Genomic DNA, 16,266 nt, shown 5'->3' on the forward strand with positions numbered 1-16,266 from the left:
TAGTAGCAGCAGCAGTAGTAGCAGCAACAGCAGCAGTAATAGCAGTAGTAGCAGCAGCAGTAGTAGCAGCAACAGCAGCAGTAATAGCAGTAGTAGCAGCAGCCACAGCAGTAGTAATAGTAGCAGCAGCCATAATAGCAGCAGCAGTAGTAATAGCAGTAGTAATAGTAGCAGCAACTGCAGTAGTAATAGTAGTCGTGGCAGTAGGAGCAGCAGCAGCAGTAATAGCCGCAGCAGCAGCAACCGTTTACCACGGCCTTACCATGTGCTTAGGCACTGTGCCCCACCCACAGAGTAAACACTTAAACCTGCTCATGTGTTGGCTCATCTGATCCTTGCAACAACCCCATGAGATGGATATTGTTATGGAGCCTATTTTAGAGATGAGGAAACTGAAGCCCAGAGAAAAGCAACTGGTTTCAGGACATAAAACCGGAAAGTCGTAGAGCTGAGATGCCAATCCAGATCTTCCCGATTTCTAAGCCTGAGTTCCTAGGCACTACACCAGGCTCACTCTCCAGGGCCAAGGTGTATTTGGGACACATGATGGTAGAATAGTGTTGATCAGAGATTTGTGTTTGAGTTCGGGTTCTGCCACATACTAGCTGTGTGACCCCTGGCAAATTACCACATCTGAGCCTCAGTTTTCTCATCTGTAAAAGGAAGCAGCATCCTGTAGAAGAAACTTAACTCCAAGGAAAACACACAAGTCCAATCCAGATGGCCAAAGTGTGTCTTTAGGAGGGCAAGAGGGGAACACCATTAATGTTAAGGCACGGGTAATATGTCAGTTGTGTTGGGAATATCAGAATCAATGACCTAGTTTGAGAAGGGCAATGGCTTATATAGACTATATAAAAGGGGAGACACAGACAGTAAGAGATCATCAGAGACTCCCCAGGTCTGCCCTGAGAAGTGTGTGCCCACAACAGCAGAAAGGAGAGTTCCAGTCTGCTGGACAGATCTCCCCCACAGACTGTGGTGCTGTGGGCTCTAGGGCCAAGCTACTGAGGCCAAGCACACACTGCTGTCACTGACTAGGCTGCCCGAGTTCCCGAGCGTCTCTGGACCTTAGCTTTTTCCCATAAAATAGGGCTAATCCCAGAGCCTCCCTCGTGGGATTGGTGTGAGGATTGATGAGAGACAGAGAGAGCTTAGAACAATGCCTAGCACATTGTAAGTGCTCAAAAAATGTTAGTCATTATGGTTATTATTGGTGACTCTATGTGTTAAGATCAAACCACTCTCTTTGCCCTAATTCTTTGCTCCAAGAAAACTTTTCATTGTAACTGGAGTTTCCTAATAGAGGAGAGAGTGCTTGGGCTGGCTGATAATGTGAATTCTTCTCTGCTGGGACCATTTCTCAGTATAAATTAATACAATTGGCATCCTATGGGTTTCATGAATTTAAGTCACTAGTATGAGCCTGTTCCTCTCTTGATCTACCTTGATTCCAGAGGTATCAGATGATAAAAATGAGTGTCAACACATAAAGTGACAGCCAGAATGAGCACAGCTAGGTCCTCAGTCAGGCAATGCCTATGTGAGAGAGACCAACCTCCTCCACGATCTTTTTCTCTTTATTTTCATAACATTTGCATGAATTGCTGAAAACAGCAGGCAGCAGAGCAACAGTTATGAGATAGGCTGCAAACCCAAAGGACAGTCTCTGGAACAATCTCTTTGTTGAGGGAGAAACATCTTTGCAGAGTTCATTGGCTCCTCGGGCAGGACCGCACCTACCTGTTCTGGACTGAAGATATTACCCATTTGTTGCTGTGGATTAAGTCTTCTTGCTCTGAGTTGTTCCAGAAGTTTCCTTTTCTCTAGGAGCAGTATATCATTTTGAGCACTGACCTCTTCCTGGAATGCCTTCTCCTAGAGATAATAAAGCCCCTCACTACCACAGCAGGAGGAAGAATTACGAAGTTGACAGCAAATTTCCCTTCTTTACTTTTCCTCTCCTGTCCCCTAGTCTGTTTTCACCTGTTTGCTGACATTGTCAGCTAGATAGTTCTTCTGTTTATTTTGGTTATTTTAGGTCTTGTATTTTTTTTGAACAATTAATCATTCTCCTGGGTTAACATTTAAAAATACCTGAGCACTCCACTTCCAATAAGGTCCCAAGGCTTTCATGTGTATTCTAATACCATAGGTATATCAAATCACTACCAAATGCAACTGAATTCCCCGAAGCTCCAGTTTGACATTTTTCCATATAATACAACTCCATCTGCATTGGGGTGATAGTCTTTTTAAGACAAAGTGAGGAGATGGGAATTTAGCCCCCATACTTGGCAACCAGCATCAGGATCTCAGTTGCCTTGGCAAATGAAGCAGGTAAGCCAGCTACCGAGAATATCCTTGCAGTGATCATGCTAAAGAGACTTCTAACTTGACACCATGTCTCGTTTTCTACCAACAATTTTCCCAGAAAGCAATAGCTAGTGAAGTTATAGCTAAAATGATAAAGGAGTGATCTGGTGAAAAAATACTAATGTTCTTATATTGAAAGAGTCAGTAGCTATTAATAAATTATCACTGTGGGTGAGGCGTTTAGAAGCTCAAAAGTGTAGAATTGCCCTCCTCATTTCACTGATGCCCCGTCAGTGATAAGTCCTTCACCCTTCTGTGTTTGTGCCCCACCTGCCAAAGGCAGGAGTGAGTGGATATGGGAGAAGCAGAATGAGCTGCTGGCAGATGGTGAATCACAGAGTTAAGAGGGGCAACTTTCTTTCTTTCTTTTAAATAAGGCACTAATATAGATCATCCAGAAAAGACTCCATCTATTATTCAAGAATTGTAAGAAAGGATATTACATTATGTTCCGAAACAAACTACTCCAGATTTTAAAGTCCCGCAGCCAGGACCCTTCAATGTCTAACAATAGTCCTGTCTGCTCTTATTTAAATACATTTTTGGCGAGGATTGAGAATAGAAGCAGTCATCCCACCAATACTACTCTGCTGTTACAACTGGATTAGAAAGGAAACCAGATGGGGCAGGCTACTGACACTCTGCCCTTTGGAAATGCCTTATTTATTTATTTATTTTTGAACTGGAAAATAAGGACACCTGCTCTAATAAAAGGATAAGATATTTGGAGAAATCTAGTTTGGATGTTTACAACAGTCAGGAGACTCAACTGGCTCACTGTATAAAGAGAAGGGTGAAGGAACGAAATCCAAAAAATTGCCATTACTTTCTGGAGACTTGGTGCTTGGAAGGTGAGTCGAGCTTTTTTATGCTAGTGGCTCTGGTCCACAGGCCCTAAAATAAGTAAAACCAGGACCTCCAGGTGTGTACCACTGTGGCATTAAAAGATCTCACATCAGTCTTCTCTAGGCTAAGTATTTCCTATTCCATTAACAATTCCTCTCATGAACTGTACATCTACCAATCAATATGTTTCTAAGAGAGCTTGCACCAAAAGAGAAGAGAAGAACATGTCTGGAAAGTTGTCTGTGTCAGGTGCCACCTCACGCATTTCCTATTTTAACTGCACAAAAGCCTCGTGAGGTGGGGATTAGTTCTGCCACTTCACGGACGAGGAAAATGATACCTGGAGACTTGGGCCAGGTCACAGAACTATGAAGTGGCAGGTCTAGATTTTGCATCTGTCTACGGCCAAAGCCCCCAGCAGCCTTCAAGGGCAGTGAGCAAAGGGACCAACTGCTCTTCCTTAGCCTCTGCTTATTTGCCATCTCTCCTGGAAATCTGTGGCTCTCTGGGTAGATGTGTCCGTTTCCCAGGGCTGCTATAACAAATTACCACAAACTGGATGGCTGAAAACAAAAGGAACGGGTTTTCTCACATTTGTGGAGGCTACAAGTCTAAAATTGGAGTGTTGGCTGGGTAAGTTCCTTCTGGGGGCTCTATGCCTGTCTCTCAGCTTCTGGAGTTTACAAGCAATCCCTGGTGCTCCCTGGCATAGCTACATCCCTCCGATAGCTGCCTCTATCATCACGTGGCCTTCTTCCCCTGTGTGTGTCTACGTGTGCCTGCTCTTCTTATAAGGACGCCAGTCATATTGGATTTAGGGCCAACTCTAATCCACCATGAGCCCATCTTAATTAATTACACCTGCAAAGACCTTATTTCCAAATTAGATCCCATTCTGAGGTTCTGGATAGACACGAATTTGTGGAGGACACTATTCAACCCAGTACAGTCGGGAAGAAAGAAGTAGGAGGCTGTTTCTGTCATGTAAGCCTAACAGTGGAAGGCAGGCAGTACAAAAGAGTGGTAATGCAGAAGTAGGCTTCTATTTCTGGTGGGCCCACCAACCAGGATTGCTACTTTCTTCTGTAGTACTTTTCATGTACTTTTCCTAGTTGTGAGTCTAACCTAGATCTGAGTCTTTAAAGTTTGACAATTTAGTACCCAAAGAGAAGGATACTGCAAAATCCAACTTATTTTCCTCTCTCACTATAGTGTGGAGAATCAGGAGGATTTTTTTTTTTAAACATTGGTGACCCATCTGTTATAATCCAAAAATGTTTTATTGTGTGTAGTCTAGAATTCTTAACCATCCCATAATAGCCCATGGAATGACTGAAATTGCATGAATTCTTTTGGGATCCTTGGCACATACATAGAAATGAGTATTTTAGGAGTGAGCACAGAATTTTCAAAATTCTGATGGGCTAGGCATCTCAAGAAGGGAAAGCATTACTGGCTTAGTCAGTTGCTCTCCACTTTGAATTCGTGTAGTTTAATGATCTCAAGACCATTCTGCAGTTGATTCCAGGCCATTTGTCTCATTTTCCTCCTACCTACCAGTAAGTCACAGGGGCAATGGGACAAAGATGAAGAAGATGTGGATATTTAGAAAAAAAGCCTGCAGACACTACACAAGGACTGATAAGTAGGGGTCACCAATTTTCACTGCCATTTAAAACTGACAGAAGTTTGAGGCAAAATGAGGGCAATGTGAAGTAGGAATGAGTTACGTAGGGTGGTCTGGAAGTCTCTGCTGATGGATATTTAAGAGAAGACATTTTCATTTGAAGACAAGACACTGACCGGAGTTGGAAGTGCAGGATAGTTTCAGTGTCTGATTCAGTTTACTAACACCATGAGTCTTACATACTTTTTGGCAGAATTACTCACATCGAAAGAAGGTGCAGAAAGAAATGAGAACCTAGAGTACAAAGAGGCCACAAGAGAATTAAAGCACCAGGGGGCTTTCTCGAATGAGCCAAGCCATGGCACATTGGGGAGCTCTTCACCTTTCCACTCACTATTTCCCTTTGCTGACGCAGACCTCTGATGTCATTTTCCAGTTGTTCAATTCTCTCATCTCGTAGTTCTACTTCATGAATTAAACGGTCCTTAACTCTGCGAAGCTTGACTTTGTAATGGTGATGTTTCTTGTCATAGCTCCTATAAAAGTAAATTTAAATAGAGGCGCAGCTGAGCACAGTGGACATTCATGTTGCTTCCTCAGTGTGCACCTTTCTTGGGTTTCCTCCTCTTGCTTTCTTGAGGCCTGCCACCAGATGTGGGTACTTGTCCTGCCTCCCATCTGCAGGACTTCTGGTCCCCAAGTGGGGGAATGGACCAAGGGTAACCTCCTAAATAGCACCAGCTTTAGTCACCCCTAACTCAGGAAACTCCTTGACTTTGGATCCCTGACATCTAATTCTGAATCCTGCTCCATGGAGTCAGTCATTAATTTAAGTTTCGAGTTCTTGGCTATCCCCTTGGACGGTGATATAACCCACTTCAATCTCTGATAACTGAGTCCGCTCTCAGTCCTTGCCCCGAGTCTGGACTTCTGAAGGCCAATTCTATGTAGGTCTCTGCTCAAGACTCTAACTCAGATTCTGACATAAATCAAACTTACCGCCAATAAGTACATGAAAAGATATTCAACATCATTAGCCATTAAGGAAACATAAATCAAAGCTACAGTGAGATACCATTTCACACCCACCAGGCTGGCTAAAATAAAAAAGAAGACAATAACAAGTACTGGCAAAGATGTAGAGAAATTGGAACTCTCAAACACTGCTGGTCAAATGGTGCAGCCTCTTTGGAAAAAACCTGGCAGTTCCTCAAATGGTTAAACGTAGAGCCGTAGGACCCAGCAGCTCCACTCCTAGGTATCTACCCAAGAGAAATGAAAACATATGTCTTCACAAAAACTTATATGTGAATATTCATAGTAGCACTATTCACAAGAGCCAAAAGGTAGAAACAACCCAAAGACCATCAACTGATGAAAGGATAAACAAAATATGGAATATCTGTACAGTGGAACATGAGTCTGCCTCAGAAAGGAATGAAATGCTGATCCACGCTACAACATAGAGGAACCTTGAAAGCATTATGCTAAGTGAAAGAAGCCTCACTCACAAAGCACCACATATTATATGGTTCCATTTCTATGTAATGTCCAGAAGAGGCAAATATAGAGGATTCCTGGTTGCCTAGGGTTGGGGGTGGGGAGGGAAATTGGGGATGGCAGATGATAACTAAAGGGTTTCTTTTGGGGGTAATGAAATGTTCTAAAATTGATTGTGGTGATGGAGGTACAACTAAAAGCCACTGAATTGTACACTTCAAATGGGTGAGCTGTATGGTATGTCAATTATATCAATAAACCTGTTTTTAAAAAAAGAACAAAAATCTATGTTACCATTTCAAGCTACTATAACAGCTAATATGCATAAACAAGGAAACAGATTAAAGCCTCAATACCACCACCTCTTTGAAGATGACCGTGCTTTCCAAATAAGAATATTGTTATTCAGAAAGCACTTCTGCAAATTAAAAATTGCAGAGAGATTTTACTTTGAACCTATTAGGTCTAATAACACAAAATCACTCTAAACTAGGATTTCTTGACCTTTGTCCTATTGACATTTTGTGCCAGATAATTCTTTGTTGTGGAAGTCTGTACTGTGCATTGTAGAATGCTTAGCAGCATCCCTGGCCTCGACCCACTAGATGCCAGTAGTACCTTCTACAGTGTGACAACCCAAAATATCTTCAGACACTGCGGAACGTCCCCTTGTCCTGGGAGGCAAACTACTGCTCGCTGAGAACCATTGCTGCAGCTAACGTTCCTAAGCTGGGTTTTCTCTAAGCCTACAGCCATGATTCTCAAACTGTGTTCTGACTGGCAACATCAGCCTCACCTGGGAACTTGTTGGAAATGCAAAGTCTCAGGCTCTACCCCAGAACTACAGAATCATAAACTCTGGGAGTGCATCAGTGTTTTGTCATAAGTCATCTGGGGATTCCAATGCAGGCTAAAGCTTGAGAAAGCTATGGGCATATTAGGAAGGGAGGGAGGCCCTCATCACTCCCATGTCATTATAAACAGACTACCTGTGGCAGGCTATAAGGTGCAGGTATATAGTCTTTCTTCTTTCCTGCTAACAAAACCCAGATTTCATTTAGGTGTCCACAGAGAGCCCTTGATCTTGAGAAAGGTGGGTGGGCCCCAGGTGTGTGTGTGTGTGTGTGTGTGTGTGTGTGTGTGTGTAGCCAGGGGATGGGCTTGTGAGACAGGTATGCCTGCTGGGCACTTCTAGGAACTTGAGAAACCAACCCTCTCTGCCCTGGCTGCCCTCCGCTGAGGCTGCGCTACCTGCAGCTGCAGTCTCTGCCTTGTAACCATGACATGACAAGCCTAAAGATGAAGGGGTCAACCCACCAAGCATGGCAGAGCAGAATGAATGAAAGAGGCTGGTTCTTTTTTTTTTTTTTTTTTAAAGATTTTATTTATTTATTTGAGAGAGAGCGAATGAGAGACAGAGAGCACGAGAGGGAAGAGGGTCAGAGGGAGAAGCAGACCCCTCGCTGAGCAGGGGGCCTGATGTGGGACTCGATCCCGGGACTCCAGGATCATGACCTGAGCCGAAGGCAGTTGCTTAACCAACTGAGCCACCCAGGCGCCCCAAGAGCCTGGTTCTTAACAACACCCCTGAGCAGCTGAATCTGCCTCAGAAATCATCTTCCTCCAGATTTCTTGTTACATGAGAAAAAAATTTTGGTCTAAATGTATTAGGTCGGTTTTTTGTTTTGTTTTGTTTTGTGGTTAATTACATCCTGATATCTTAAAAACAAAAAAACTACTCCAAACAAAGACCATTCTTTTTTTTTTTTTTTTTGGTATATATCTTAATGTGGAAAACATCTTGAGAGACATTTGTATACAAAAAGAAAACAGAAACCTGATTTTTCCTTTAAGTTTTCTTTTTTCTTTCTTTTTTAAAATTCAATTAATTAATATATAGTGTATTATTAGTTTCACAGGTAGAGTTCAGTGACTCATCAGTCTTATATAACACCCAGTGCTCATTACATCACGTGCCCTCCTTTATATCCATCACTCAGTTACTCCATCCCGCCACCCCCCCTCCCCTCCAGCAACCCTCAGTTTGTTTCCTATGATTAAGGGTCTCTTATGGCTTGTCTCCCTCTCTCATTTCATTTTGTTTTATTTTTCCCTCTCTTCTCCTATGATCCTCTGTTTTGTTTCTTAAATTCCACATATGACTGAAATCATATGGTAATTGTCTTTCTCTGATTGACTTATTTCACTTAGCATAATACCCTCTAGTTCCACATCTTTGCAAATGGCAAGATTTCAGGGTTTTTTGATGGCTGAGTAATATTCCATTGTATATACATACCACATCTTCTTTAGCGATTCATCTGTTGATGGACATCTGGGCTCTTTCCATAGTTTGGCTATTGTGGACATTGCTGCTATAAATATTGGGGTGCAGGTGCCCCTTTGGATCACTACGTTTGTATCTTTGGGGTAAATCCCTAGTAGTCTAATTGCTGGGTCGTAGGGTAGCTCTATTTTCAACTTTTGAGGAAGAGCAAAAACTATTCTAATGGGGGGCACCTGGGTGGCTCAGTCTGTTAAGTGTCTGCCTTTGGCTCAGGTCATGATCCCAGAGTCCTGGGATCGAGCCCTGTGTTAGGCTCCCTGCTCAGAGGGGGAGTCTGCTTCTGCCTCTCCTTCTGCCCCCCACTCCCACCCAACTCATGCTCTCTTTCTCTCTCTCAAATAAATAAAATATTAAAAAATTATTCTAATGGTCTCTATAGCTCCAGACTCCCCTGAATGCCTAGATATTTGGGTAAAGCCAGTTTAACTGAAAAAAAAAAAAAGTGTTTAAGGATGAGAAAGCTACTCTGTCACTGTAGGCACTTGAGGGCAGAGTCATTCAGGCCTGTGGTGGCAGGCAGTTTGCACATGTCGACGATCTGATCTTACCTGATCTTACTACCTCTGACACTTAAACTGGGGGAAGCCCTAACTTAAGTGAAGGGAACTAACTAAAACCCTGTGCTCCAGGCTTTTCACAAGACACCTCATTTGATTTATTTTTAATTTTATTTTTATTTATTTGACAGAGACAGAGAATGCGAGAGAGGGAACACAAGCAGGGGGAGTGGGAGAGGGAGAAGCAGGCTTCCCACCGAGCAGGGAGCCCGATGCGGGGCTCGATCCCAGAATCCTGGGATCATGACCTAAGCTGAAGGCAGACGCTTAACGACTGAGCCACCCAGGCGCCCCAGGATATTGACTTTTTAATTGAAAAAAATTAAATTAAATTTTATCATTTTTAAAATTGAGGAATAATTGGGGCGCCTGGGTGGCTCAGTTGGTTGAGTGTCTGACTCTTGGTTTCAGCTCAGGTCAATGATATCAGGGTCATGAGATCAAGCCCCATGTTGGGCTCTGCTCAGTACAGAGTCTGCTCGAGATTTTCTCTGTCCCTCTCCCTCTGCCCCTCCTGCTCGGGCTCACTCTCTCTCTTTCTCTCTCATAAATAAATGAACAAATAAATAGATAAAATCTTTAAAAAGAATAAATTGAGATATAATTGACATAAAACATATTAGTTTTAGGTAATATAACATGATGATTTGATATTTTTATATATTGCAAAATGATCACACCACAGTCTAACTAACATCTGTCACCACACATAGAATTTTTTTTCTTGTGATGAGAACTTTTAAGATTTACTCTCTTAGCAACTTTCAAAGATGCAATACAATATTATTAACTATAGTCACCATGCTATACATTACATCAGCATGATTTATTTATTTTATAACTGAAAGTTTATACCTCCTGATCTTATAGGAAAAGCTTTCAGCTTTTCAGCACAGAATATGATAATAGCTGTAGGTAAGCCTACATTTCAGGTCTTATATTTTGAGTAAGTTTTTGTGTATGGTATAAGATAGTGGTCCAGTTTCATTCCTTTGCATGTAGCCACCCAGTTTCCCCCAACGCTATTTATTGGAGAGACTGTCCCTTCCCCACTGTATGTTCTTAACTTCTTTGTCATAAAGTAATTGACCATGTATGTATGGGTTTGATATTTTGTTTTATACAAGAACTAGGAACCAGATGGGAGGGAAGGAGCAAAGCAGACTTATCTAGATGCTAATTCTAGTCAAACTGTGATGGAAGAGCTACTCCAAGGGAGTCTTCTGGTCTTGTAAATTATGTCTTACCCCTAAATGTGTTTTTGCAAGACTCTTCCATTTTTCAAAATAGTGCCCCTCTCTCTCCTACTTGCTGATTGTACATAAAAGAATCATTTTGCATGCTCTCCCTTAGAAGATTAACTTAGCTGTTAGCCAGATACCCGGCTGAGAAGTTTGGATTCCTGGAGGCCAGAGCCATGCATAGCAGGCTAGATGCAGCTTGTCAGTGTATTTGGCAGTTGACTGACTGCTGGGGTTGTCCCCAGTCCATTTTCTCCTTCTTCTGTCATTAGACACCCCTGGATTTTCAGCTGGGCACTTGGTTGCCCATACAATGAACTACACTTCCTGACTTTCCTTCCAGCTAGATGGAATGGACCATGTGAGTAAGTTCTGGCCAATAGGACATGAGTGGAAGTAGTGCGTCCTAAAGGCAAATGGAACGTCCTTGCTTTCCCCTCTTCCTTTTTGTTGCTTTAAATGTGGATAAGGGCAACATGTTAAAGATGCTGGAGCAACGAGATAAAGGAATCTAGACTCCTGTTACACTGATCCACCATACCCATCCTGGACTGCTTATGTCTGCTCTGTCAGGTAGGAAAGAAACCTTTTCCTTTCAAAAGACATTGTTATTCAGGGTTTCTGCTCCAGCAACTCAACAAACATCTTAATTAAGAGGGTTGGCTAAATACCTGGGTTCATAAAACTGCCTCAGGCCTGTTCAGTTCTGTGACCCTGCAGTATCCACTACATAATAGGAGGTACATATTTTTGGGGAAAGGTGTTCACAATTACAACTGCTGTGACTTAGATTCTTTTTTTTTTTTTTTAGATGGTAGTATCCTTTTTTTAAAGATTTTATTTATTTATCAGAGAGCGAGAGAGAGACAGAGGCAGGCAGAGGGAGAAGCAGGCTCCTTGCTGAGCAAGGAGCCCCATGTGGGACTCGATCCCAGGACCCTGGGATCATGACCTGAGCCGAAGGCAGAGGCTTAACCGACTGAGCCACCCAGGTGTCCCTGTGACTTAGATTCTTTACAGGGAGATGTTTACATCTCATAAATGTTCTTATTTCCCTTTTTATTAGAAGTAGCTTGGCAGAAGATATCACTGGGTTTCAGCATCCTCTGGCCCATAGCTTCAGAGGTGTAACACCTAGCAGTGTACAAACGACCTCCCTGTCGTCCTCTGGGTTTCTCAGCTATTCACAGTTACTCCGATGTTTTGACATCATTGGAAACACAGCATGTATTTCTGGGATTTATTTTACCCATTCTGCCCTAGGATATTAAAACCCAAATCTTAGCTGCTTTCTCTCTTATTCTGCCATTTGGACTATTAAGAAATTAATTTTTTTAAAGGTGTATTTATTTATTTGAGGGCGGAAGAGGCAAAAAGGGTGGGAGAGAGAGTCTCAAGCAGACACCCTGCTGAGCATGGAGCCCCATGTGGGGCTTGATCTCACGACCCTGAGATAACGACCTGAGCTGAAACTGAGAGTCAGATGCTTCACTGACTGTGCCACCCAGGCGCCCCAAAATTAATTTGTTTTTAAGATTTTATTTATTCATTTGCGAGAGAGACAGAGAGAGAACAAGCAAGGGGAGAGGCAGAGGGAGAGGGAGAAGCAGACTCCCTGCGGAGCAAGGAGCCCGATGTGGGACTCGATCCCAGTACCCTGGGATCATGACCTGAGCCAAAGGCAGACGCTTAACCATCTGAGCCACCCAGGCGCCCAAATTAATTTATTTTTAAAAGTGAGATGATAAGCTATAGAAAATTTGGGAAGAAAACCCAATTCCCAATATGATCAGTATTAAAATGGTGTTGTATTTTCTTTTAGTCTTTTTATAAACGCCTTTTGTTTAGACATTGACTGCATTAAAATTTCAGTCTTACGCTCTTTCCATTTATTATATTGCAAGCCTTTCCTTGTGCCACTGTCTAGTCTTCAGGGCCCCCATCTTTTACAGTTGCATGGGCTTCCATCAAGGGAGTATAATACGCTTGACCTAACTAGTTCCTGTTGCTGGATACTCAGACTTCTCTCTGTAGTGGTTTGCACGGTGGGAAGAGTATGTTGATGCAGTACAGCTGGTGAGGGCTTGGAGCCTTCTCTCACCATTGCTGGCTGGCTGGTTGGCACACCTCTGGTTCGGTCAGAAGCTCAGTGGGCCAACTTGCCTGAAGAACGTGTGGATTTTCTAAGTTTATTTTTGGCTTTACTAACTACTAGATCTATGAGGCAGCACAATATTCATGTTCCAAAATTTAGGGACTTTTTTTTTTGCTTATGTTTAAGCAAAACCAGATAGACTTCTCCATTACTTTTCTTTCAAAAAGGAAGGAGTTTGTTCCTCTGGAAGAGTGGTTGGGAAAACGTGGAAAAAACAAGCATTGTCTGTAAAGGTCAGGGCTGGGATTGGGGGAATGAAAACAAAAACGAACCTAGAGTTTTGACAATTCCTTCCATTTTCTTTCCTAAAGCTGTATTTTTAACGTTGGATGGCACATCAAAATCACATGGGGAAGCTTTTATAAAAACATTGATCCCTAAGTCCTATCCCCATAGATTCTGATCTAACTAACCTATGTTGGGGCCCAGGCACATGCAGCTAGGGTTACTACCCACTGTCCTAAAGGCAATGGGCAAATAATGTGGAAAAATATTCAGCCTCACTAGCCATCAAAGAAATTTAAAATAAAATGACAAATATTTATGATTATAAGTGAGCATTAAAAATAATAGAATATGTTGAGCAAAAGAAGTCAGACACAAATTACATGAGGTAAGATTTCATTTAAATGAAATTCTAGAAGAGACAGAGATCAGCAGAGTGGATGTCTGGGAGGAGATGGGGGACACAGGAGATACAGATTAACTGCAAAAAGTCCAGATAGAACCTTAAGGGATAATGGAAATGTTCTGGATCTTGAATGGGGTAGTGGTTATGTGGGTGCATACGGTTGCCAAACATAAGACTGTACGTATATAAATCTGTGCATTTATTATATGCCAATTATACCTCAATTAAAACAAAGAATATTGGGGAAAATTTCATCAGAGCCCTCCCCCTAAAAGCAGCACCCAATGCTAATGAGGATGTGGTGTAATTGCTACTCTTATATAATGATGGCAGAAAATTTTGGTGGGATGCTTCTGAATGTTTGTCAATACATTTTAAGATCCAGAGTTCCAGCTTTTTGACCAGTAATTCCACTCCTGGGAATTTATTCTATAAAAATAATGTTTTAAACAATAAGTATATATATGTATATACTTATATATGCACACACAAATCAAAATGCTTTTTTTCTGTGTTATTCTGAGTAAAAATATCATTCATAGAACCAGTGAGTAATTTTTAACTCAATTAGGACTGTGCTGTGAGGGTTGATTCCAGCAGGCCTAGAATTGACCTGAGCTGTTTTGCTAAAGTTCTTGCTTGGCACTGACCACTGGTCAAGAAATGAAATATGCCGATTAGAGCTGCGTTGTTTTGTAATCACAGGGCTGAGGAGTCTGATGGCAGTTGGCACCAGGCTTGTCAGCACTGTTTACTGATAACAGTGAGGCTGATGATTTGTACTTGGTCTCAGCGAGACCTCAAGAAGGCTCTGCTGTTGAGGCTGGTTACATAGCAGAAATATGCTCCCATGACCAGCAGAATATAAAAAAAAAAAATCTCAGCTGAGACTCCATGTGGGGATCCCTGGTGGTGAGGTGTTCGGTGCACACATTGGTAGTTCCTGACCTGAGAAAGGAGGTGCATCCCAGCATGGCCCTGACATAGGGAGCACCGTGGGGGCCCCTGCCGGACCTCTCGGGGACTGTCTGCTGTGAGGCTGCTGAGGAAGGCAACGCATGTCCTGACTCTAACTCTGTTGTGCTACCGTATCTTTCTCCTGCAATGCGCTGTACCTTTGGAAGCACCGTCACTGGGTTCTGTTAGTCATCTTTAGCAATCAGATCCTGTTTAACTGCCGCTATTAGTGCAAAGGGCACATAAGCTTTATGAAATATTATGTTCTACAAAAGTAAGCAAATTCAAAGACTGTAGCAACAAAGTACAATGCTTACAAGACAACATTACGAGGAAGAGAATATAAAATGTTATCCAAGCTACGATAGTAAAATCATAAAACTGTGTTTATTGACAGAGAGACTAAGAGTGAACAGAGGAAGGATTCTGGGTAAGCAATGTGTATACACATTAGATTCGGTACCGATGCACTTGGCAGGCATTGTGGCATTTTATATGCTCTGGATCTAGCACTTCATTCTTTCAACCCCTTCTAATACCAAGGTAAGATGTGGAAAGAGCACTATATTGGTTATTAGAGGATTGAGGTCTAGCCTTAGATTTGTAAGCAGCATGAATTGAACCATACATACTCCCCTGGCATGGTTTCTACATTTCTCAGTAATACGATGATCAAAGCAAGATAAGGAATACCAATGACTCTGAAAAATACTCTATACAGCAGTAAACAATGGTTTTTAAATCATTATTATTAATACCATCAACATAGTTGGTAAGTAAGAATACAAAAGAATAAGAAATTTCAGCCTAATAGAAGGAATAGAGCAGAAGACTACAGAGCTGGGAGCAGAGAGGTGGATCATGGAAAAAGAACTAAAAATAAATAGATATAATAATAGCTGTGTGCTAGACATTGTTCTAAGTGCTTTACGTATTATTTATTCATTTAAATCTCACAACAACTTTATGAGATAAGTACTGTTATTTTGTCCATTTCAAAGATGAGGGATCTCAGGCACAGAGAGGTTACATAACTTATCCAAGGTCACACAGCTAGTTTCTAGGAGAACCAGGATTTGTACCTACGCAATATGGCTCCAGAGTCCATACTCTGAACTACTATGCTGCATTCCAGAAAGGAGGAGAGCAGGAGGAATCTGGTGGAATGATGAGCAGGGAATGGAAGAAAGAGCAGGAAGTTCAGAAACACATTTTTTATTGAGCACCTACTAGATACTGGACTATGGATAAAAAGATGCATAAGACCATAGCCCATGCCCTTGAAAAGCCTACACTCTGGTGAAGAAGACAGGTAGTAAATCATATTATTTCAAAATAATGTGGCAAGTTCTGAAATAAATACAAAGAGGCATGTACCAAGGGCTATGAGGATATAAAGAATGAGCACTTCAGGGGCACCTGGGTGGCTCAGTCATTAAGCGTCTGCCTTCAGCTCAGGTCATGATCCCAGGGTCCTAGGATTGAGCCCCACATCGGGCTCCCTGCTCTGCGGGAGGCCTGCTTCTCCCTCTCCCACTCCCCCTGCTTGTGTTCTCTCTCGCGCTGTGTCTCTCTCTGTCAAATAAATAAATAAAAACTTAAAAAAAAAAAAAAGAGCACTTCGCCCAGCCCAGGCTTCTTGCAGAAGGTGACTCCAAGTCTAAGAATTATGAGTTGAAATGAGGAGTTGAAATAGGGAGAGGGTGGTCCAGACTGAGCAAAGTGTGTGAGGGGAGAAAAGCATGAAGGCAAATGAAAAGGGTGTATTTAGGGAAAAGCATGAAATCCCTATCGAGAGGGAACTTGTTTTTGTTTACCTCACATGGACATCAAGCTGGTTCAAAAATTGCCCATATTCTTCATAGAGCACTTTCTTCTCTTGCTGCAACGCAGATATCTTTTCTGATAATTCTTGGTTGCTTTTGAGATGCTGAAAAACACTTTTTTTAAATGAGACTATTCTGTGCTGCAAGGTTAGACGTCTGAAAACTACATTTCCGAGACTCTTGACAGCAGAGTTCTAGCAAAT

General features: G+C 42.1%; 1 protein-coding gene across 1 annotated transcript in view; it reads right to left on the reverse strand.

The window, feature by feature from the left end:
- The window catches only part of CCDC30 (coiled-coil domain containing 30), a 103,513-nt gene that overhangs the window by 8,611 nt on the left and 78,636 nt on the right, over positions 1-16,266 (reverse strand). The window contains 4 exon segments of the mRNA XM_035018842.1: positions 1,744-1,800; positions 1,802-1,878; positions 5,232-5,385; positions 16,055-16,167. Of these exon segments, the coding sequence (XP_034874733.1) occupies positions 1,744-1,800; positions 1,802-1,878; positions 5,232-5,385; positions 16,055-16,167 (401 nt within the window).

Source organism: Mirounga leonina, unplaced genomic scaffold (assembly GCF_011800145.1).
Source record: "Mirounga leonina isolate KUSES-001 unplaced genomic scaffold, KU_Mleo_1.0 Mir_173, whole genome shotgun sequence".
NCBI lineage: Eukaryota > Metazoa > Chordata > Mammalia > Carnivora > Phocidae > Mirounga > Mirounga leonina.